This window comes from Athalia rosae, chromosome 4, assembly GCF_917208135.1.
Source record: "Athalia rosae chromosome 4, iyAthRosa1.1, whole genome shotgun sequence".
In the NCBI taxonomy this organism is placed as follows: Eukaryota; Metazoa; Arthropoda; class Insecta; order Hymenoptera; family Athaliidae; genus Athalia; species Athalia rosae.
The window spans coordinates 9,970,977-9,996,569 of NC_064029.1; the positions used below are offsets into that span (position 1 = coordinate 9,970,977).

General features: G+C 42.9%; 1 protein-coding gene across 3 annotated transcripts in view; it reads left to right on the plus strand.

Annotated features, from left to right (window-relative positions):
• The first annotated feature begins 10,330 nt into the window (after positions 1-10,330).
• The window catches only part of LOC105684400 (runt-related transcription factor 3-like), a 43,582-nt gene continuing 28,319 nt past the window's right edge, over positions 10,331-25,593 (plus strand). For 2 of the 3 annotated variants that reach the window (XM_048654126.1, XM_020851413.2), the window contains exons 1-3: positions 10,331-12,118; positions 13,121-13,351; positions 22,757-22,870. In XM_048654126.1, coding sequence (XP_048510083.1) covers positions 11,866-12,118; positions 13,121-13,351; positions 22,757-22,870 — 598 coding nt within the window. In that variant the 5' untranslated portion in view covers positions 10,331-11,865. The remainder of the gene's footprint in view (positions 12,119-13,120; positions 13,352-22,756; positions 22,871-25,593) is intronic. The other variant, XM_012397709.3, reaches the window with a different exon arrangement.

The following is a 25,593-nucleotide window of genomic DNA, read 5'->3' on the forward strand; positions in this document are numbered from 1 at the left end:
TTGATCGATCGTCGCAGCGGAGCACGGTACCGAACTGCCTACGATCGGTAAGCTCGGTAAGCCGTCCACAAAACAGAATCCTGCGAGTTCGAATAGAGTCGAGTTGATTTTCGTCGAGGACGTATCAACCGTTCGGCAACGGTATCCCCGAGAGATAACTTATCGATATGATTTACAATCGTGAGAACCGATAGTTTTCACGGGGCGATGGTAAAAAGGGAGAGAAGATTTTCAGCGGCATTCGACGGGGTGATTTTAAGGACTCGCCTCCGGAAGGATGCGTTTTACTCAACGGAAAAAGATCCCGTACGGATGATCCCGAATCGAAGTTGCGGCGGTTAATTTCTACGATTCGTTTCATAATTCAGTTGCGAATTAAACTTCGGATCTACCGTTGGCGTACAGTTCGTTTAATCACGAACCTCATCATCAGATTCGGGGCGTCGTTAGAGACTCTTAGTTATTTCATTTAGCAGTTTATTAAAGGTACAATAACGAGAACCAACAAGAACTACCACAGAGTTGTGGTCAGATTATAGTATCTTTATTACGACGGCACACTTCCTTAGGCACGGAACGGTTTCCATACAACCATGTTTCCCTTCACCTTCGCGCATTGTTCCCATAAGTCAGTTTTGACGAACATATTACCTACTCACCTATACAAAAACCACCATTAAATTATTTATCGTCATTATACGAGATGCAATAATTTTATGCTGGAATGTTAAATTTTTCATACTTAATAACTTCCCGACTCCTCGCGATTAAACCTTGTAATACATATTACGGCTGTAATCTTTCAAAAAATTTGCCTCGATTATTTCGTAAACTGTGATTTCGCGTCCCGTTATATTCGGTCAATCGAAGAGAATTGTTCTTTTTCTCTTCTCTTGTGAAATGTACAAAGATTTAAAATATACCAATTCTATTTGAAACTCAAAGAAATTATCCAACGAGTAAATCCTATTATAGGTGGCATTTGCTCTGTACGAAAATGAGAAGAAGAAAACAAAAAAAAAAAACTAGTTATCCAATTTCGTACAACGTTTTGTGCGATGCAAAATAAATAACGAGATTATTAAATCATAACGGATAACAAGAACGTTGAGCTGCCGAGTTCCGCAGTTCATTTTTCGGCTTATTTATTTTTATATATATATATGAATATATAATGTACGTGGAATTAATGCTCGAACGTTAAAATTGAAGAGACACCGGTATTAAACTCAACTAAATACCCCTCGTATTTAACAAACCTCCCGCATAGCGCTCAGTTGTATTTCCCTTCATGTCCGGCTCCCCCAAAGACGGTAGCGCGGGGATGTCCGAAGGATTGCAAAGAGAAAGAGAAAGAGAAAGAGAGAGAGCGAGAGCGAGAAACGTACGTATAGTTGTTGGGAAACGGAAGGCGGACAGAAGACGATTTATTTAGACATATATATTCGTAGTATAATCCTGTTGATGTGCCTCTAAAAGCTCCGCTGGACCTTCCCGGTCCAAGCTTACAATCCCCATATATGTATAGTTTGTTGTATATATTGTACATATGTATATACGACGTATTTCGTATCAAGCGTTCCTGGGAAGCACGAGCAGCGACAATCTTCCTCCCCCTTCACCCCCCTGGTTTCATCCCTGCAAAATATCTATAGGTTTTTACCTATATCTGCAGGTATGTATATAAGACATCTATGTATAATATATAATGTGCAATTTATTTCAGCGGCTCACTTTACATTATTTAAGCAAAAAAAATATGATTTTACAATAGGTTCGCCAGCTGAAGTGAATGCTATGAAACGTTGAATCGAATTGCAATTCATTTTTGTTCACGAAACGAATAATTCTAAGAGAAACACGTACACAGGTGCTTTCGAGGCGTAAAAAGAGTTGATCCGAACAAACAGCCGATCCCTGTATATCTAGAAATCTCACAGAATTCACGTGTGGACGTCGCGAAGCTGAGGGGTAGTTGCAGTACAAAGGGTTTATTAAGCTCATTAGGTAGCTTTCCATAAACATATATATACAACACGTATATACCGGTGCATGTACGTATACGTATATGTATATACATATTTTGCACCGGTTAGTTCGGGAGGCGTATAACAATATCCGTCCGCGTGTATATAACATCGCGTAATTTTGGTACGGTAGCTCTGGCGTATATTTCTGAACCCTGGAGCAGCGGCGCGGACTCGTTCCAGAGGCGTGGATACCAAGGTGAAGGGTGCAAGGTGGAGGGGAGCGCGGTACGTGGTAGGAGAGGATAGTTAACTCGAGAACTTTGCGAGAGAGGAATTTCGCCAAGTCCTGTGAAGCTGTGGAGTAATTTCTGGTACAAGATAATCAGCCTTTTGGTCGGATGTCTTACGATTGGATCGACCTCCTGGTGAGCTCGGGACGTTTTATCGAGACTATTTTGTCCCACGATTAGGGTACGACGTGACTACGATATTAAAACTGTACGGATTATTTTCAAACGTGGTTTTCCTTTTACTGCACGTTTGCACGGAAGGTATTTCAATCTCATGGAATCACCCGGTGATTCCACCATTTTTTTTCGTTCGATATTGCAACGCCATTACAGCTCGGTTCACATTCTGCGCCACGATCGGAGCAATGTCAAAGTTTTTACATGTATGTGTGTATAATCTCATAATTAATTCATCGGGAGAAAAATTAAAGTGCGTCACGTATGCAGATACCCGGTTATTGGTGCCCGATGACCACAGAAAAATAAGAATTACATATATACTCACATGTATTTCCCGCGATTTATAATCAACAATATTTTTTGGTCTTCTAATTTTTGTCGTTTTTGGCATTCGTTCCGGTTCTGTGTACGATTCGAATAATATAACAGGGAATGGTAAGCTAACGCAACTGTTGAACTTTCTGGAAATTCATCCGAAATTTTTAATGCGATATATATCCAGAACTGATATTATAATCGACGAACGCTACAGTAATCTCCGCGGGTGCAGCTCAATTAACGAAATTAATATGAGCCAAATTGATATAATCGCAATCCGTCGAAAAGAGAAAATCGAATCGCCACATGTGGTACATGAATTAATCACGTAATGTTCATTCCCGTACTACACCCTCTGGAGTTTCGGGAATCCGCGCGAGATCCGGAACAAGGCTCTCAAGCATTATAAATCCCAATTATCAAATTGAGCTTGTAAGAAAAAATCCTTGGGCAATTCGCGCAAGAGGGGTAGTTTTATACGGTACAGGGGTCATCCGTGGTCCGCGCGCACGGATTCACCACCACCACCACCACCACTACCAGCACCACCAGCACCCCGAACGTTCGCGTTTAAGTATAAGAGAAGCTTTGACGGCGGCGAGTGTTTAAGTATAACCAAGGTGGGGTCGGAAGGTTAAAGGGCCCGCGTAAGGGTTCTGCAGATTTTAGCTTAGTCCGGCTAGGGTGACCGTCTAATCGGGGTATAGTCCTGATTTAGGAAGGGATTTTAATTACAAGGGTCAGCGCCAAGTGTGGCTCGCGAGTATCGTACGAACGGACATCACGGGCCCGGGTATACGTCCCTTATTTATGGCTCATTAGTCGAGCCTTATTCAGACGGCAGATTTAGCGTACGTATACGCATACGCGTATCTGTATAGCTGCAACCTTACGCGGAGTTCACCTATATCTACCGTCCAAGGAAACGTACGTTTGCTCCGGAACCGTTCTTAGCGATGGACATCACCCGCCAATTAGCTCGCTCGCGAGATTCCGGTCTAGCCTTATAGCCGCTATATACGCCGGGAGCTTCCTCGCCCCGTATACTATATGTACCTAGGTTAGATGGACCGAGTCGGGTCACCACCGAATCTAAACTGAGGTCACTGTGTCTAACACCGAAATCCAGATAAGGTCGAGCAGAAATATACTGGCGGCGATCAACCGAGTGAGAAATAATTAAAGACCCTGCAGAAGGAGGGTCACCCTCCCCCCCCCCCCCCCCCCCCCCCCCGTGTACGTTAAACTTCCTTAGATCGTGGAAATTTCTGATATATCCTTGGTGCGTAAGAACGAAAATATTCACTGATTTAACGAGGAACGTGTAGAGTAAAAGAAAATCGAATATTTTCGAAAATATAACATCAACCGTAGCTACTCGTATATTGGTGGAAAATTTTCTACAGAACACCGAGAAAATGATGGAAGAATTGTATTAGACCAAAAAACTGAGAAAATTAAAAAATTGGGATTTTTTCATTGTTGGGTAATTTGTCTGCAGCAGGTTTTTGGTTTGTTACTTTGAATTTCTGACGACAAATTTAGATTTTACGAATAATTTTGCATGGCTTTGCAATGCACCAGGTATTTTGAAATTTAAGGGAAAAATTCGAAATTTAGACGAACTTGTTAGTAAAAATATTTACACATATTATGGTATATTTTTCGAATTCGGATCCAATGGCTCTTCACGACCAAAAAAAAAAAAAAAACAGAGGAATGTAAAAGAAGTCCGAGTCTTTTTGCGATTGGAGCGTACGTCTTGAGCTTTTGAGTTCAACAATGTGAGTCTCAAGAATCCTTGTATCTTGTCAACCTACGTTTTCATGATTTGGAACCGTTCCGGGGGGCGGCACGGGTTAAATTCAATAATTTCCACGAGATGACGCACCCTATGAAGCTTAATACGTGCATAATATGTGTACATGTATTATGTGTCGAAAAAACGAATGACGTATAGATGTAACATACATACGTACAACGGTCTGGGGTTTGGGTGTTTCCTAACAATTTTCATATATTCAAATGATCTGAGGATCGATAAGACGCGTCTGTACCACACGTCGTTGTATACTTATACGTATAACACGCAGTCTTGTGCATGCCAACATTTCCTGCGTGGCGCCGGAAGTTTTCTAGTCGGCAAGCGATACCGGTGGCGATATAAGGTTTCAAATTTTTCTGCCTTTCCGCATGTGCATTATATAGATATAATAGAGCTAAATCTATAGGAAAAGTCTGTTGCCCTGCACCACCCGCGTGGAGTCCGCGTACACCGATGCCGTTTCATCGATAGAGAATGATTAATGGCTTCTTCCGAAGAAAGAAAAACAACAAACAAACACAGGGAAAAGAAAAACAATCTTTACCCCGCGTACCGCAATCGCCGGCTCGGGGCGGTTAACTAAATCGTTAAGGGGTGCGTGCGAACGAATATTTTGTAGATAGGGTGATGCCCGGGGGAAATATGCCGCGCACACTTCTTCTCACTGAAACACGAATGAAAACTCTGCATTTCAGCTATACCGATCTCGACGCTGTACCAAAGATCACAGCCGCATACCGCAGTGCAAGTATTCGGGAAAAACAACATCGAACATCGAACCTTTTTTGCACGGACGTTTCAATCGTCCTCGTAGAACCGCGATAGGAAAAAAATATCACGACGTTTACCCCATCTGACGACGTCTATTAAAAATATACACTGATTATTGCGGCATTACAATTCCACCGCTATCGTGTCGTATACATTTTCGTGTAAACTTTAATCGCCCCAATAACCCAATACATACGTATATGTATGTATAACTGCAACGTGGTCGTCCCGGTGAAACAAGTGGAATCGTCGAAGTGTGTAAAGATGACACGTGTGAATATACATATATACGTATTTTCTATCGAATATGCAAGTAACGCGACTGCAGCCTTATTACACGTAAGATTCGACGGGCTAAAAACCGCGAAGTTGGTCGGTCGGTCGGTCGGCTGGTCGGTCGGTAGGTTTCCCATACGTGTAACCCGTTGTTGCAGATGACCCGACCACAGTGCAATAAACGGTAGCAACCTCAGAGCAGACCTCAAAATGTGAAGCATTATAACAGGCATCATTGGTCAGGGACTACCGCGGTACTATAACCTCGCAACCGAAACGGCATCAACAGCTTCACGACAAGCTTCCTTACCGCAGTAGCAGTACCGTTGCTGCCGCTTGCCGATGGTAAAACCGACGACGACGCCGACACCCCCGCCGTGATTTCTCAACGACCGTTCGTTAACGACGGACCTCAAAAAACGTAGGACACGCTCCACGTGTCGCGACACCTCCTCCTCCTCCGCAAGCACCTGTGTAATCAGAGGCTGTCGTACAGTATCCGACGTGTATCCGCAGGGCACGGGTTGCCATATTTAGCTTTGTAAATTGTAAATTACGTGATATACGTATACCCCACACGTGTAACGAGGATAGCCTAGCCTCATGCCCTGCAGACCTCAAAATGCGACCGACTATAACGCTCAACCTCAAAAATTCCACACGCCGCACAGGTATACATACATATACACGCACGGACTTCCATATAATTATGTGACAATAGTTAAACGCGGGGGCCCAACCTCAGAGAGTTAATTTCATACCCACCGCTCTCCGACGTCTGCGGAAGTCTCGGTGGGTTGCTTCGTTTTTTGTTGTTTTTTTTGTTTTTTTTTTACGGGCTCGTTCAACGTTTACCCCGACGGAAAAAAGGATATCGGATCGATCGGACGTAAGAATGAAAAGCGTCGCCGTGCATCTACGCTGGTGGGACTTGGTTCGATTTTCGATCGTGCAGAGGATGAAGAGCTTTCGCACCGTTCAGCGGTCATTTGTACAAATCGACCGCTGCAGAGCGGAACATTTTACCTACGCATTATACTCTCGAAGTTCTGTCGAAAATCGATTTCAGACATTCTTCGGGATTGCACGTTACAAGATTCGACGTTAGAGCAGAAATTTCAAATCTCGTTGGTTCGAATATCCGTTTTACTCATTTTTTCAGTTAGCAGCCGTCGAGGTATCCATCCGACGCTTGTAATTCAGGCAGTTGGCGTAAGAATACCACCGCTGCTGAGATTCCGATGCTCGTCGTCGGTCGCCTTGCAGGCTCTCGAGTTGGATGATCAATTTTTACAAAATGTGAAGAACACGTGCCGTAGGTTCGGCAAAGTTGTTTCTCCTTCCTCACCAGATGAATGATGAATATCGATACCATGCTAAAATAATTAGCTTGCAAAGATATTCGTCCGACTGTGAGTCTGCAGATGCGAGAGAATATATGCCACGTCTGACTACAATTTGTGTACTCTCCTCTCCAGTGAACATGATATCTTTTCGAATTAGGCCACAGCTCCTAAGATCGAGGAAATCCAGCTGCCTCGTTATAAACGTGTTGCTCGGTGATACAGCTGGCACATCGTAGCTTACGGTATTACTCTCGTTCGATATGTCAAGTTAATTCTTTCGTGGCTCTCAATTCGCTCCTGACATCCAATGTATGTATATTGTTCGTTCCGGAACCTGTTGTGAAACCCCTCGGAAGGAGCGTTAAAAGTCGAAAATAGACATTCGAGTTATATCCCGATGTATAGCGTAGTGCGTTTTTTCATAAACCGCCTCTTTTGTCGCTAGCGAACTTCAGCGTGCGTTCGTCAGGTATTATACCAAGACATCGCCTTCTTCCCGCTTAACGTACCTCGTCAACGAAACAACGTTAATTCAATCAACGCACGGAAGCTCGGCGAAGGTGGTCGATAAAATTCCGCGTTCGCATCCAGCGTCTTCCATATTCTCGGAGAGAATATGGGAAAAAGTTGGAACGCGTTTTACCTGTAGCGTCGTAGCAAGTTGCGTGGAAGTAGTAAGAGCGCGAGGCAAGTTGCGTCGAAGTAGTAGCAGCCAGTCTGTAACAAGACTTGGAGAGAGGCAAGCGCGGAAATTGTTGGGGGTGGGGCGTCGCGGTCATCAGCGTCGAGAGTCCCACCCCCCCCACGCAGGCTCCGCCCCGGTAAGCAGTCGCTGACGTCACGTGGACACTTGTTACGCTGCTCCCCTGAGTTTTCGTAGCAAGAGGCAAGGAGGAGAGCTTTTCTTTCTTTCTTTCTTTCTTTCTTTCTTTTTGCCTCCATATTTTTCTACGCTCGCTTCCTCGCTTACAACTTGGGACTGCTCGCTCTCCCGCGTGTTCAGCTCACGAATTTTTTTTTACCACCTATAAACTCCTTTCGTATATCTGAGTATCGCGATAGGAGAAATCGACGGACAGGGTCGTTCCGTGGGAACGCCAAAATGTAACCTGCGATGATAAGGTGCTGAATCTTAAAATAACCGTGAGACCCCTTGGCGATGATTATCGCGCCACGGTTGGTGTTACTGAGAAATTTCGATTTCATTGTAAGCTAACGTTCGTTATTAGGATTACGGTCGATCGACGAATTTCCTGTCCATCGTTTCGCTGCGAGCAATTGATTGGAGATGATATTCATATTTCGTTCGAATGACCTCTCGATAACTTCGGACCATATACGTCTTATACGACACTCTGTATACATATACCATTTTTCGATGAGATTTTTACAAGTTTCAGAATTGAATAACTAAGTTTGGTTGCGTTGATAATGAATTTTGAAGGTGGAAGTTCATAAAAGTTTTTCCCGATTTGATTTTTTAAGCTTATTGTTTTAACTCACACTCCGTTGTGTAGTTTCAGGTTTACGCCGAAGGCTACCGTTCGTTTCGACGCCATATTTTTACAGTCGCAGTTGAAGTCGGCCGTTGATGAAGGTTTTTTGTTTTTTTTCTTCATTTATGAATTCATGCACGCATAAGTATTTCAGTATATAACGTGTTTTTGTTCCCGTCTCTCCAGAAATTCCATACTCTTCGTTTTTTAGGGGGGCGAGAAAAAAAAAAACTTTAGAACTGCATGTAAGCGTGATGAATTGTTTTTCACTTCACATCTGCAACAAAACAAACAAAAAATCCGTATGACATTGAAGTAAAAATTCAAAATATGACCCACGAGTGACCTGAACTTATATAGTGTGCCAGAAATATTTATCGATATACCTATTACCTACATATATGTATCTGCACGCATCGATAAATAAAATAATTCAAATTCAACTCCGAAATGGTATATAATATCGAGTATAAAAATATTATTCGATAAAACCGTCACTTATTATTTATCTTAGAAGTATAATTCAGTCGTACAGCATTTTTCGTCAGTTTTTATTCCTTTATTTTTACAGAAAAAAGTTTATCAAACCGTCGTGAAGGCGAACTATAGCGGTATAATGCTAGCTGCATTTGGCGAATTTAATTAGGCCTAAAAAATGAGAATTCATAGCACGCTTTACGTGAAGCTCGCGATGGTATATGGCAGGAGGTATACGAAGAACATTATATACATATATATATATATATATATTTACATACGTTCGCGAAATGCAGCAAAGTATATAGATACCTAATTGTTTGATTATGACTGTATACGTACCAATCACATGTATGGTAAAGCAATTGTGTGAAAAGTTATAATCAATGACGTCACGAATTATAAATTCGGAAAATTGTTCGGAAAAATTTGCTAAAGTTTATTTTATATACATCATTGCGTATACTATAGGTATCGTATACTACATAATATATTGCGACATGTGCGGCTTGCTCCGCGCTGATTAAAGGATATCAAGCGTTGTTTCGCTGTATTAATGTTTGCAAAAAAATGTATGCGTGTACATAGATATAAAATGTATGCAGATAAAGTGAACAAGGTCCTTGGATGAAAAAAGAAAAAGAAAACCGGAGGAAAAAATCCGTAAAGACCGCTACGAGAGTTATATCGCTGCATATCATGTATATACGCGAGCGAATTTATTTGCGATAAACAATATGAGACTTTTCAGCAATGCGAAGGGGTTAATCGATGATTATAAAAATTCGTCGTATACAGCGTCACCTATTCACACCGTACAACTAACGATTTCTACGCGAAGCTCGAACGAATCGTAGCTCGAAAAATCATCGAGTATGCACAACGTATATGTGTACGATTGGAATATAAAGAAAATGAGGAAACGAGTGATGAAAGAAAAAAAAAAATGGTGGGACATTTTTAATTAGCGTTTAGTTTTTACGTGCTATACGTAACCGCGTCTCTCGATTACGAAGTTATAATCTCTCGGCGTACGACGCCGGGGGAACCAATAGCCGTGGCAGTTTCGCCTTAGCTAACCGCTGAACGTTATCAAAAGGAGTAATGACCACTGCTACTGATGGAACGAAAATTGTGAAACTCGAAAAATGGCCAATCATTCTCACGCGGCACGGAAAAGCGGAGCGGAAAATTAACCAACCAACGAACGAGCGTTCGCCGCGGCCGCAGCGGCGGTCGTCCGGAGCGCGGCGCCGCTTTTAAAAGGAGCGCGAAGGACCGTCGTGGGAGGGAGAACGCGAGTGCGAGTGGGAAGATCGAACGGGAGAGGGAGAGGCTGGGCAGCCGTCGTCATCGGGGGTTGGAGGCAGGAGGAGTTCCCGACCGTCCCGGACCACGAGAGTGCGAGAGGAGAGATCGGAACACTCGACACAACGTCGCGCACCGTCGAACGCGACTGACTGCTTCCACTCCGGATTTACGATCGTTCCGCATATTATCCGACGTGACCGTCGTCGCCGGAGCAACGAACGAGTAACGCGCGCCTTTATTTCACCCACCTCGCCCGCACGCGTCTCCGCCTAAGTTTGACGTTCCCGTAACCCGCAAACCGAAAATCATCCGACCAATTTTCATCGTTCATTCATGGACTTATCGCTACGGGATAGCATTATCATTATCGCTGTTTAATATTTCTCATTCTCGATTCATTGTTCAAAGTCTTTCGCTGCACAGTGCGCGAGTGTAAACCGTAGATAAAAGTGTCGTTGAAATTCAGAGATTTTTGTTTTTCGTTTCTAAATTTTTTTTTTTTTTTTTATTTTTTTATTTTTTCTTCTCATCTTCCACCGATATCGATAAGAGTACCACGTGTTCGAGTATTTTGTTGACGAAAAGTTAAAACAAAAAATAAAATAAAAACAACCGAACTTGACAGCTCACGTGGTTTTTGGTTTTGCATATTAAATCGTTTCGTGCAGGTTAAACAAGATGTATTTCTGGCAAGGGCAATTAATCGTCCGTAAAATCATAAAACAATAAAAGAGAAGAGGATTAATTCGTTGTAAAATTTTACAAAAAATAAAGAAAAGTTTGATGTAGCGTGTTACGTGGATGTGAACGGTCGAAAATCGTTCGGTTAGTTGCTATTTGTTGGTTGGTTGTTGTGTGGTGATGATCATCTACTGTGATAATACACGCTTTCGTGGGAAGTACAATAAAACAATGAATTTTTTTTCTCTTTTACATTTCTTTTCCACGAATGCTTGAGACGTTTGTTAACACTATCTCGAATAGTTTTATATCAGTAGCTAATAATACACACAAACATCAAGGGCACGCCGTGGACGTTAGAGTTTGATAAATGATATCGAATTAAAGCACGTGTGATATCTGCATGAGGCCTAATTGCCCGTAGAAAATTCTTCTATTCTCATTTAACACTGAACAAAAAAGCAAAAAACAAAACAACAATAAAAATCAAACGAAGAAACGTATAGCAAACTCTCAATCATGCAACAAGATGATTTTTTCTAATCATCACGATGCACCGTGATATCGATCAATTCTTCTCCATGGATCGTGGTAATTTTATCAAACTGTCGTACGTACTTTAGTGTATCGTCACGTTCTTAAGACCGGAGAGTTTTGTTCGAAATAAGAAAAAAAAAAAAGAAGAACGGAACTCAAAGCTTGTGCCGACCATCGATCGAAGATAGAGACGCTATGATTCGGGCGAACCGGTAGGGAATGTGTCGGAAGACGAGACGTTAAAATTGTGACGAACCGAGTGCGATAAACTCTGAGAGAAGTGAAACGAACTTTGTAATCGGCGTCGATCGTCGGTAACGCCTGTAATACACTCGGAATTTGAGGTGATTAAATCGGGAGATCGAAGATTCCTGGTGAACTGTTTCGATGCATCTTCCGGTGGGTTCGGTAAGCTGCGGGGAGAATTTCACCGGGACGCAAGAAAGTATAAGTAGTGGGTCAGGGGACCGTGGTGAGTTAACGGGATCTTCGCTGCCAGCACCCCTGCAAGGGGGTGGCTTAGGGTACCAAGGAGGTGGAGGTGAAATGAGCGAAGCCGCAGCCGTTGGCGAACTCTGGTGGACGGAGAGGCTCGTCGGTGAAGCGCAAGCCGAACACCCCGGGGAACTTGTCAGAACGGGTCAGCTGAAATTATTGTCGATATACGCTTTACACCTGTGTATACCTATACCCCTGATCTCATTAACGGTCAAAAGTTCCTCAATGTCACCGGCGAACTTAAACCGCTTTTCGAACGTCGAATCCCGGATTCGGTCGCCGCGGTCTCTTCGCTCTTTCAATGATTTTTGATCAACGAAATTTCTGGCTCTCCGCGTCGTCGTTCGCCTTGTTACAAACAACGTCAGGTAGAGTGAGATTCTCCGCTCGGAATGACTCGGAGAGCGATTAATTTTGCAGTTTCTCAATCCGATCCGAAAAAAATATACGATCATCCGGGTACGTTGTGTGCGTATTGTGTAATGGGAAATTCATGGGCCTGAAGCGAGAGATATGAGTAACAAAAATTTACACATCCTACAATATTTGATATTTTCCATTTTGCAATGTCCCGATTTTGACGGGAATACGAAATTGTGTACGATGACCCGGATCCCTGGTTATTACGAAATTTCAGTTATAATTCTGGAATTATGCTCGTCACAGTATACATATATTTACCCAAAGGAAACGGATCCGCCTCGGGCATCTCTTCTACCTTCGGTTTTCTTTTTTTCCCCCCTTGTTTCATTTTAGTTTTCGTCCACGCACGACCAATCTCTCTGACCTCGCCCATCTAGCTCATTTAAAAATCATCGGCAGATCATTCGATTATGATTCATTACATGATACCGAGAACGGAGACGTGGAGAAATCATCGTACACTACCGTCCAAAGTCATCGTCGCACATAACGCACGTACGACGTAAGATTTTGACCGATATTTATACCGGAATTAGAAAAAAAAAAGACGAACGATCAATCGCCCCAGAATCAGACGGACAACGGAAATCGCCGTTTTTTTTTTTTACGCGAAAAATAAAATTGTGGATCATCGATACCGCGCGCGCACTCTCCGCAGTTCGCAATTAGTATAGCAATTCGACGATCGGTCAACGTGATTGCATTTGTTCTGTATTTTTAGGGTCACCTTATTTCCTGTGCAGTCATTTACCGACGCATTGGAGATCGAACAAAACCTTACCGGTCGCATTCAAGGTGGTGGCACTCGGGGACGTTAGCGACGGCACTAAGGTCACTGTACGAGCTGGAAACGACGAGAATTGCTGCGCCGAGTTGAGGAATTGTGAAGCACTAATGAAAAACCAGATAGCCAAATTCAACGACCTAAGATTCGTCGGCAGGAGTGGAAGAGGTCAGTTTCGTTCACTTTTATATTCAAATATATGGAGAAAACCGGTCGTATATGTAATCGTGGAAGACGCCAATGTTTGTTGTTTCTGTTTTCAATACCGTGTTAGGGAAGTCAAAAACACACGCGACGAGTTGTGCGTTGCAATTTCGCTGGAAACATAGATTTGGAAAATATAGAAGAGAAAAACAAAAAAAAAAAATGTTCACATCACGCAGGTATACCCGCGGATTGACGGACCGATGAATACTTCCACGAATTCGAAGATAAAAAAAAAAAAACTACTACGTAGAAAATGACGTGAAAATGACGAAAAAGTAAAATTGTACCGGCTACATGTGATGTGTATTATGGAACGTTTTACGCGACAGCTGACCCATTCAATTATTCGATGTCACTGTTCATCAAACCGTTTTTTATACACATATACTCAGGAGAAAACCAAAATTGAAATCGTTCCGAAACTCCGGGAGCTGTGGAGTACCAATTTTTCTTTTTTCTTTTTCTTTTTTTTTTTTTTCTGTATACGCATACATTTTTCAAACATCTTTTCCATCTACCTATATATACAGTATATATTTTACTTTGGGGTTCATTCACTATACATATATGGGTACGCGATGGGATACATAAAATTCTGTATACACGCGTATGAAATTTCATCGCACATGATATTGTACAGAAACCTCAATGAATCTTAAAACTTTTTTTTCTTCCCTCTTTTCACTCCTTTATTTTGTTATATTTTTGGTTTTTTTTTTTTTTTAACATCGCAAGACTCGGATTACTTCGATTCAGACACCTGCAGCATCACCAACACTTACATACATCGCTGACCGTTGCAGTTCATAGAAGTTATTTAGAATATCATCCCCGATCGATCGTTCGTTTGTATATTTACCGACACGTTTTCGCATGATGAAATTATCCGACGATAAACCGATATTTTTGATATTTCGCGATACCGTACCGAATTATTCTCCGTCAGACTGCACACGTCGGACTTTGACTCTTTAAACGGAATCCCGATGCACCGATGCAGTTCTCAGATTCGCATAGAATACTGTGAAGAATTTCATCTCGCATCACCCTTTATAGTTGAATTTTTTGGAGGCCAATGGATTCGGGAACTCCCCCGTGAATTCCAGTTAGCGTACACATCCAAAATAGTATACTTACGGAACACGTAATTATATTCTATGAAAGGGGATTACCGCGAACCGATGAGTATTCGGAAAAGACGCGATGAAAAACCAATAATTATATGTATATATAGTGTCCGCAGTTTTTGTTGGCGCAAAAAATTTATGCGCCAAAATTTTTTCTTCTAATTTTATCGTTCGTCGTATATCATTAATCGTGACGTGTTTCGAATTATGGAAATTTCGAAATTGCATAAACTGCAGCGTGCAGTTTATATCGTGCGACCCGCTTCGTCAGACAGGGATTCTACTGAACTTGGGAAATCACAAGTGAATTCGACTTTATACCCTAAATTCCCAAAGCAACGTGACTCTATCGTATATATGTATGTATACCTAATTTATGCGCGTGTCAAGAATCATTTTAAATCCTCGTAAAAATCAATGGACAACGTCCTGTAGATCCTCTATTTTTTTAGTGGCATATCAACCAAATCCTAAAATTTGTTAACATATCATGAGTGGAAATGAAGTAAAAATTTCTTGCATTTTTTTTAAAAACCGTTCTCACACCATCGTACATACGCGTGTGTGCACTGTATATGTGTATGCGACGTGTAGTCGGCAGATATATTTTTCAGGTATATATATATACGGAAAGCCCATGCATTTCGGAGAACTGGCACTCTGTTAATAAATGCGATCACTCAATTCGGGTACAAAGCGATATAATGGAGGCGCGGTGGACCCCTTTGCCCTCCTGGTGAAATCACAGTTATTGTAATCATCGTCAGCCTCTCCCGCCCTATTCCCTCAATCCTCATACCCCGTCTCTCATCCTCCGAAACACCCCATACTCGCTACCCCCAGAGTCATTACTCCACGTCCGCTACAATTCCCATACCACCGAAAACAACTCGCTACCGTTAACCCGGAATCATCTCGCTCGTTGATTCAGGTATCAATCGATCGAAACTGCAATTATATCCCCAAGAATTACGCTCTCCGATAGTTTTTTTTTTTCCTTTTTTTTTTTTTTCTTTTTTCTTTGCTTGCTTCGTCGCCTTTTTTTTGGCAATGTGAAGTGCGTGTACTTGTGCGTTTATTGGTTGGGTCAGGTCAACTGAATTTTCGCGAGACCTTCCGGTTCCGGTCTTACCATTTTTATGATTCCTGTCGCGGTCCTGGGATATTTCGGTGTTATTTATCGGGAATTGTATGCGATCATTCTCCTCAAACGTACACCCTCACGTAGTCGACGATTATTTGTCAACGTTCTCCATTCGGTTTTGTACCGAATTTCATGGTTAACGGATTGATTGACGCACTCGTTTTGTTCTGCGCTATCAACGTGACAATATTCGAGGGAGATGCGCGTTATGGTGTAGCGTTATGTTGTACACGCGGATATACGTATAGCTGTGTACGGCGGTAGTTTGCGCGAAATTCGTTCGCATTTTTCAAACCAAATTTTATCATCCCTCGCGTCCTCGTCATCATCATCATCATCATCGTCGTCGCAGCCCTCGTTGTCGTCTGGAAGGGGATACAACGTACGCGTTTGAATTATATCCGCGCCAGACGACAAAAAATGTTTAACCCCGCAGCTGGTCCGATTTTTCAAAGTATAAAAATGGATTCAAATCAAAATACTGTGAAAATCATCGTACGCGATGCACAATCAATTAGCTGATGACGCTGTTTCGGCGTATGCGCATATTTCTGCGAATTTTACACCCCCGACGCGACTTTGTAGCACAACGATTGAGACTCTGTCGTGGAATAAGCCCCACTTTCGGTGATGGATGAAAACATTTGAGATAAATTTCATTGGTAAAAAGCGTAAATGTGTGCAACAATGAAGAGTACGTGGTAAATGGAAGCTCGGGTATATGTGAGCTTATATTTGCCTGTATGCATATATACGCGTACATGTGTAAATATGTAGCAAAAAGATGATTCGTATATGAACCCACACGTAGAAAAGGACAGTTAAGAGAGAACCCCGTGGGCTCTTTTGCGGTATTCCTGCACATACGTATGTACGACATATGTACATAACACATGGGTACACCTCTACACGTACTACAGGTCATCGTCCCCCATCTCTCATCGGTCGTATTTATCTGGTCAATTTATTAATTTTGATTTGAGTGCACCCGCTATACATCACAACTGTGTACCGATGGTATATATATATATATATATATATATATTTATTGTTACGGCGAATATTGACACTCTGGAAAATTCTACCGTAGCGGCGCATCGATTCCGGTGAGGAAAACGATTCCCATCAGAGCTTACTAGAAGGAACATTCGCGCCACATGGGAAGCCTAGTTATGGACCCGAGTCAGTCGGGCTGTCCGTACTTCCTCGGAGGAGCTCACCGGCTTCACTGCACTCGGTGTCCCGATCATCTTGCGCAGGTTTCTTATCTCACCCGTGCCAACGCCTTAACCGGTGTAGGATGACGGAATTATGGAAGGTAGTTTTAAAATAATTTAATCAAAGAATTTGCTAAATATTCTTCGTATTTTTTTGAAAAACTTTATGCTCATCAGTCCTCTGTAACATTAATTGAATGGTGGCAGCGGTCGGATTCCGAAATTACCGGAATCCTGGAAAACATTAAGACTCAAAAATTCCGAATCAATAACGAAGTTTAAGTATCAAGTATCATCTGAAGAAACGAAGCGCCAAAATTTCTCGAGTCTGGGGTAAAAAGCTATCATCGGTGTTTCCCCTAAATTTGAATCTATAGGAAGCTTTCTATAGTTCGAATAGAAGACTATACGTGCGGCGATCCGAAGTCTAGAATACATGATGAAAAGGTTAGAACACCTAGAAATTTGAAAACCGCTACATCGATGGAAGGAATGTTATCGACAAGAGTCCCAGAAAAGTTTGTCAGATCTCTCGGTTGTTACTAAAAATTTGAAAAAGACTTTTCGAAGAAAAGCTCCACCTCTTACAAATCTTACAAAGGAGGAGACATCTTGGCATCGGAGTCAAAGAGAAGAAGAGTCGTTCGAAAAATTTGAAAAGGATTTTATGCGAAGAACCATTTTTACTTTATCGAGATTGGCCAAGAATATTTATTATATGTTCCAATTATACGAACGCATATTTGGAGGGAATTAATATTCGTGCCAAATCCGAAAAAATAATCAGAACGATCGAGAAAAGTCTTGACATGAAATAGTGAAGAAAAAGGAACACATATTCAGATGCCGACGATGACGAATTGGTCCGCTACGCTATAATTAGAACTCATCTAAAGGATTTGAGTGCGGTCGAATTACGAATAAAAGATCTTCGACAGCGATCAGTTATATTACAAGTGATCAAATATGTTCACACGAAATATAGATAATCCTGATGAAGAACTGGTCATCTACATCAAACAGTAGATCCGGAGACTCAATCAAAAAAAGAAAGCGTTCAAACAGAAGTAAGAGGTTCGCGAATCAACTTCAGGAGGACACTGCGGCACGCGGACGACTATCTAGAAACTTGGAACTGGCATGGCATGGCAAGAGATGTGGAGAATGTAACGAAGAAATGCCAAACTTTTTAGAAAGAAAAATCGAGATCTCAATTGACAAGACCTGTCTCAGGAAGAGCGGATATTTCGTCGAATCGGGACGATAAAGTATCTTCGGATCTAATGGAACCACTGCCAGCGTGCAAGGGTTACGGATACATTCTTGCGATTCATAAGACTACCTTACATGTTCATCGAACCATTGAAGACCAAAAAGTCTCAAGAAGCCTCGGAAAAGTTCTGAGAAAAGTATCGCAAAATATTCGGAATCCCCGAGGAAATATTGACGGATGATGGAATCAAATTTATTTGAAAATTCTACAAAATTATGCAAGAAAAATTGAAGACAAAATCGAGTCCAAATATGCGGTCCATCATCCTCAGTTGAATAAGAAGTTCGAAAGAGCTCATCGGAATATCCTCAAAAACGCCGATCGGGTTGACTGCTATGTCCGAAGCTATGATCGCATACGATTCGACGGTCAACGAAGGGACCTTCGGAATTTCTGTTTGGATATGCGCCCTATATTCCTATGAAATGGGAGGAATGGGAATTTAGTGTAAAAGAAAAATACGGTAGTTCGTTGGGAAAATATCGGAAAATACTGCAGGAGAATGCTAAAGAGAAAATCGCAACTAGTCGAGAAAAGACCAAAGAAAGATCACAGAGAAGAACTCAAAAACCTTTCGAAGTTGGACAAAAAGTCTTATTGTTAGTAAGGCGGAAGCGGCCAAGAGCCTCGAGAATTAGAACACTTGCGGATGGACCATATATGATCTAAAATATTCCTAATAACTAAAGCATCACTATAAGAAATAACGGTATATCGTAACTTATGATTATGTGAATACTATTTTCGGCAACACTCGCAGCGAATTTCATTATTAGTGATCAAAATTGATGGAACATCGGCAAATCAAATGACAAGAGTTGTCAATCAATACGATCAGCAAAAATTTTGTTCACGAAAAGTCTGAAGAAAATCCGAACAAGCGTGGAAGAATTCAATCAGCTTATCGGAAATCAGTTTCGAAGAAGAGAATGAAAACGTGGACTGAACAGATTCAAGAAAGTCTCTATTATTCGGGTAATATTGCCACAGCGATTATTGGTCTTTACATGTCTTATCGAGCTGGATTACTCGAGATACTAGCACAGGTGTAAAAATGCTAAAAAAAAAAACATAACTCACGATTACTGTAAAAGATTTGTGCATAACTCACAAACGATCGATGGACCAGAATCTGTACAGCTACGTAAAATGTACCATTTGTCGAAACCGGATCTTTCGCACAACCTTCAGCCCTCACGAAAATAACAATTCCAATATTGCCCGCAGGATTTGAAAAGATTTTTCGTTGAAAAAGAGTAACACCTCTTTCAATTTTGGGGACCAAAATTTTCACAACACGTCGTACAGTATACTCACCAGTTGTCTTCTGACAATGTAATTGTCGCGTTCCAATTCAATCCGTTCAATCCAACCCACCGGCTATTTTTTTTTTTCATACGTCTCCGATCGTTCGACGAGTTTGTAAAATTGCGGAAACATGAAAGTTTATCGTCGCATTCCATCCAACTCTCGGGATATATCCGTCTGTTAATTATCGGATGATTTTTATATGAATTATTAATTTTTCTAGGACGCGGTGACGTGTGAAATAATCATCCGCACAGGTATCGAGATCGATTAAATATTGATTGCAGTTATGGAAAATAATCGTGCGCGTGCACGTAGGTATACCGTATATCGGTAGGATATAACGCACACGTGTACGGTAGATTATGCGTATATATTTATATCCGCTATACATAACTCAGGCGAAATGGGCTGTACATAGGTATATACGTATATATGCGGATGCGTGGAAACTGTTATAGTTTCAGCTGGTCGTATAATTGGTAATATACTACGCGGTAATATCTGCAGGGGCAAAATTACCACGGATAGTAATTATTTGACAATTTCAGAGACGTCTCGTACCTCCGAACGGGCTTTTCCGTCCCTCTCTTCCTATTTTCCCTCTGCACTCGTACGTTGCATCCCCCCATTTCTATCCCCGTGTTTCCTCCCTTCTCTCTTTTCCCTGTACGTTCCGCGGTGCGTTCGCGTTATACGGTGTCTCGCGACTCGACGCGAAAATACCGACGCAACTCGACGCAACGCAACGCAACGCAACGTAACGCGATGCAATGCGATGCGATGCGATGCGATGCGATGCGATGCTACCCGTGGCCCCGTTTTGTCCGATTGGCGCGGAGAGACCAACGGCAGCGGCAGCTAGCCGGTGTTGTCGGTCCGGCTGGCTGTCTCTGCAGATGACTGTTCCCATCATCGAGTATTAACCGCAGATCCGGCACGGGGGTGGCTGCATTATTAGCCCCAAATGCGATAGACTGGTGCCACCTTCCCCCTTGCCTCGTCGCACCGTCGCCTCCTCTTCCTATTTCTCTTTCTCCTCCCCCTCCTCCTCCTCCTCCTCCTCCCCCTCCTCCTCGTCCTCCTCTCCGTCCGATTCGCCGCTCTGACAATGAATCGCTCCGCATCTGACACTCGGCGATCCACGTAACGCAAGGTCGATTATACGCCTCTGACGCTTAGGTGACGCGGATATTCCGGATTTTCGAAGCTCCGCAAATCAAAAATTCTCTCTCGACGGCCTCGCAAAAATTTGCAACGCGTTCGCGACGACGAAAAATGCGATCGATCGCGCGTTCGATAGCGCAACAATCGCGATTACGGGCGTTGAAATGACGTAAGGGACGTCGTGGGACGGGGTGAGTTTCGCTCCCGAAGCGGAGAACCCGCTGTACATTTGAACGTGAAGGACGATTCCGCAGTCAGTTGCAGTCCCCGTGGGTATAGAACGCGGTGAAGAGGCGTACGTGTGTGTGTACGCGCGTACGCGTGTGCAGATGAGGTGAGAGCGTTTGATGCCGGTTATCATGTTGACAGGAACGCAGCGAGGGTGAAACGGGGTGGAGGTATGCGCCACCGATTACCTGCAACACTTCGCGTTGCTACGCATTACGCGGCGTACGTCGAGATCGGCGTCGGATGATATCGTGTAAGCGCGATCGAAAAACCTCGCCCGCCCGCCCGCCGAACCAACGAAGACGAACGGATATGAAAAAATCGAGATCAAGCAGCATCCCTTTCGGCGTCTGTTTTAAACCTCAAAGCTTATATTTCAGCCGGCATCCGCACCGTGCGTGTATGCGTGTAGTGCAGAAAAAGGGGGTTCTTCGCTCTCGCGGAGACAGGCGGTGAATTTCGCTACATAACGTCTTTGGAGAGGGCCATAAAAAATGAAACGTTTCAACTTTTAATAACTCGCTCCAAACACTTTGTAGGTACGAATCCTTAAAGACGGCCCATTAATGGTTCGGTACACTCGACGCCAAAACTATACGTAACGCATACATATATTTGATAATAACACACCTGCGGATACAATGTTGCCGAATACCCACCATTATCATATAATTACTGCGCGCGTCAGCTTTTTTCTCTGGTTTAATATGAAGAAAAAACGAACATAGCAGAGCGTAATTTCAATTAATAAAATAATGCACTCGCTGTGCGCCGTACAGGCTGATTGGTTAAATGAAATTAAGCGACTCGTGGTCACGTGACACCTTATTAAATACACAGGGCAATTACTCAGGTTCCTCTTCATAGAGAACATCGTGGTAAACCCGATATATATTAACCTTGCAGTGTTTCTGCATAACACAGTCACTTTGATCATTGTATTAAAACCGATCGCATAATTGCGAAGCATAATTTGTTTCTTTTTTTCTTTTTCTTTTTTTTTTTTTTTCTTTTCGGTGAACCGCAGCTCTCCACAATTTCTACCGCATACGTATAGTACAGTGGTACGTACGGAAGTTCATAAACATAGGTATACAGTATAGCGAAGAAGCTGGTGATTATACCCTTCTCTTAAAGAACCGATTAATGTCGAAAATCTATAAACCACCAAATTGACACTTATTACACGTATAATGCCAACGGTCCGCACGAGCCTCTCGGTTATTTTATTCTTTTCCTCCTCCTCCCCCTCAGCTTTCCTCGTTTTCGTTTTCCGACCTCTCGTCGCGCTCCGTCGTTATTATTTTCCTTCCTACGTTCGTTTAGAAATTCCGCTACGTTATTCGAATGAAATCACGCGGCGCGTATCCGTGGCGGTAAAGGTAATGAAAACGACGAATAACGTCGCGGCGTCGGACGACACGGGGGGAATAAATAAAACGAAATACAAAACGCCGAGAGAGGGATTCGAAACCGAAGAAGCTACCATATACTATATGCAAGCAATGAATTACCGAATGCATATTAGCGACGAGGCAGTTAAGACCCCCGGCAGTAGTCAATCTCTTTCTCCGACGTTTATGGAGAGAGAATTAATATACCGGCCCTCGAACCTCCGACTTCACAAAGCTGGTCGCCTCGCGCCTCCCGCCTCCCTCCGTCGTACCCTCCAACTTTACGCACATGTATTTTAATACCTCGCGCACACGTGTCCTTCCACGCGTATCTACACGTTACATCGCAGCTTTTGCGAACTAGGTTTCCTTTCTTTTTTCCATTATTTGTTAATTTGCGCTTCATACACCGCGGTGTATGATTATCGAAAATCGTATACCAAGTCTGCCGATAGTGTTCCATGTGAATCTAATCCGTTTGTTTTTTTTTCTCACTCTTTTCTTGCAGGCAAAAGCTTCAGTATCACCATAACCGTATCCACGACACCACCCCAGGTGGCGACCGTCTCAAGAGCGATCAAAGTCACCGTCGATGGCCCCAGAGAACCGCGATCGAAGACCAGTGAGTACCTACCACGATTTTAGCATGAGCCCATGGATTGAGAAAATCGCCTTTTTCGCACTATAGTTTAGTCCTTATGGTTTTTAACATCAAGCGCGATCTCGTCGTTCGATTGATGGCTTGAAAAAAATTAACGAACGAACACAATCGGATCGATAGAAAAAATGTGAAAAATTTTTCGGGACGTTGAATCGTGTAAATTTGCACGCAGCTTTTCGTAGACGACACGACGAGCGTGTCCGTCGCTTTTGAGTTTTTTCCTGTGTCTGCAAAGTGGGAAATATCCGAACTCTTGCGTTCGATAGTCCGCGCGATTCTTTTTTGTTTTCGTTCAGCTGGTCAGATCCGGTCTTGATTCTTTCGCGCATCGGCACATGACTCGAATCGATCATCTCTTCTCGTACCGAGGGTACTCGAAAAAATGACGAAAACATTATCCCCGACGATTATTATAGGTCGGAAGATGGTCTGCCACAGATTGCGAGGATTGTTGTTACGTTGTTATTTTAACACGTGAAATTTGTGTAACAATAGGGTGTCTCATTATCCGGCAGATGTTGCAGCGCGGATATGACGCAGTAGCCTTTCGCTAGCCGGTGGTCGTCGTCGATCGTTCGTTCGGTTTTCCGGTGCGCGCGCCAAGTTTACAACTCACGCGTATTGTATCGTACGTGAATATGGTATAATTTGGCCCGAAAGTAATGGCGAATTTTCGACGGGGACCAAAAATGACGACGAAAACTATCGATGATAAATAACGCAAATCGCAATGTAGATTATGCATACATTTTTTCGGATGTAAAAAGAAAAACATTCCACCAAAAAACGTCGAAGGACGGACGGTTTTACGGGTGGTGTGTGTTTCGATCAGCCGGGGTACCCGGTGTTTCGATCCCGTGGGATCGTCGGGTGTTATAATACAGCGTATAACCGTGCACAATACCGCGGCACGCACTCTAATCGGTTCTCGTCCGGGAGGCCGGAGTTCTTTTCCTTTTTCGTCGGGTTTTTCAGTTTATTTTTTTCACGGGGTTAGGTAGGGTGATATAGGCTCTTCTCGGGTGTACGAGAGCGGCGTTGCGCGCGCGTGTGTTGCAAAGGTAGTCGGGGAAGTTCCGACGAGACAACGGACAACATATTGCATATGCGGCGATCGTACGTAGCAGAGGGTCGCGTGCGTGTCGTTCCCCTGTTATGTAGTTCCATAGGCAAAGCGTCGTGTGTATTCGTATCGCCGCTACTCCGTAGCGGAGGAATCGCTTCGTCGGACGCTGTGGTGTCGCTATTGTCTTCCTACGTAACAATGGCACACGACACCCCACAAACACCTGCCAACCCTCATTACGTCAATAATCGTCAGCGAGCTTTTTGTTATTGAAATTGTTTCTACTTTTCCCACATAATTTCACGTAATTGAGCTATTTTTCGTAATTTCGAGGTTCCTTTCCAACGGAGTTGCACATTACCCTGCTGTCTCTCGACGATTTTTACCGCGGCGCCGATGCTCCGTACACGCGCGTTCATTGACGAATATCTCTGTTGTATCGATGACAAATCGGAGCGAAGAAAATATACGACGCATCGAGTTCCCCGAGTGCGCAACGTGGTCCGTACGGAGGCTGCGTAAAGTCGCGAGCTTACGTTTCCTACAATATAACACACAGCGGTTTCGAGGATAAAATGTGCGTAACGTGCAACGATGCAATGTGCATATAGGTGCGTATAGATTGTTGTATGCGCACAATTCAGACGCACGCCGTTTCGCCGTGTGTATGCGAATACGTATACGTGTGCCGCGTACGCGCGGGAAACCAATCGACGACGTTCGTTATTCGTATCTATGTACGTTCTGCGTCGTGTATAATTAACGAGGCGATTCGACTCTTGATTATTTTTCTATTTCTTCTTTCGCCCGCAATTTCTGTGCCACGTGTAAATCGGCTATGAACTTTCTTATCTGCACTCTGACACCCAGTTTCTTTTCTTTTCTTTTCTTTTTTTTTATTTCACTTCGTCGAAATATAATTGTACACACTTTATACGCCAGCTGCTTCGTATATTCGACGAACGTGTATAATTAATAGAAATTTTCTTTTCTATGATACCGATTCGTCGACGAGCTTGTAATCTCCTCTTTTACAGATAAAAGAAAAAAGGAAGAAAAAATAAGGCAGGATTTAAAATGGACATACCGTATACGTATAGAGCATACAACGATACGTACGTTATATCGGTCGTACAATAGCAGTTGTATCGTGTAAAACCGTAATTACTGCCAAGCGTCGATTATAGTTTCTCGTCAATCCGATTGATCTTCTTTTCCTCGATCGGCGACAGTCGGTGAATCGGTGAGGCACCAAGAGCCATCCGACGATCCGTAATGTTTTAATGAAAAATTGGAGAGCTAAAAATAAGGGCATAAATACTTCATCGGGGAGTGGTCCCACGAGGTGGCCTGCAGAGCTACTTCCTTTAGTCGCGCTCCACACACTCTCGAGATAAGAACCGAGATAAAACCTCGTATTCATTATAGCTGTGTTGTATTATTAACGCGTCAGAAGGAATATACCTACGCTCGATTGTATTGTACATTTATTATTATCCACCTAGATTTTTACTCGACGTTATACATATAGGTATGCGCGAATCTGCGAGACGAGAAAAACCGACGTATACGAAAATTTCGCTCTATTCTCTCACTTCGGACGGTACATCGCTTTTTA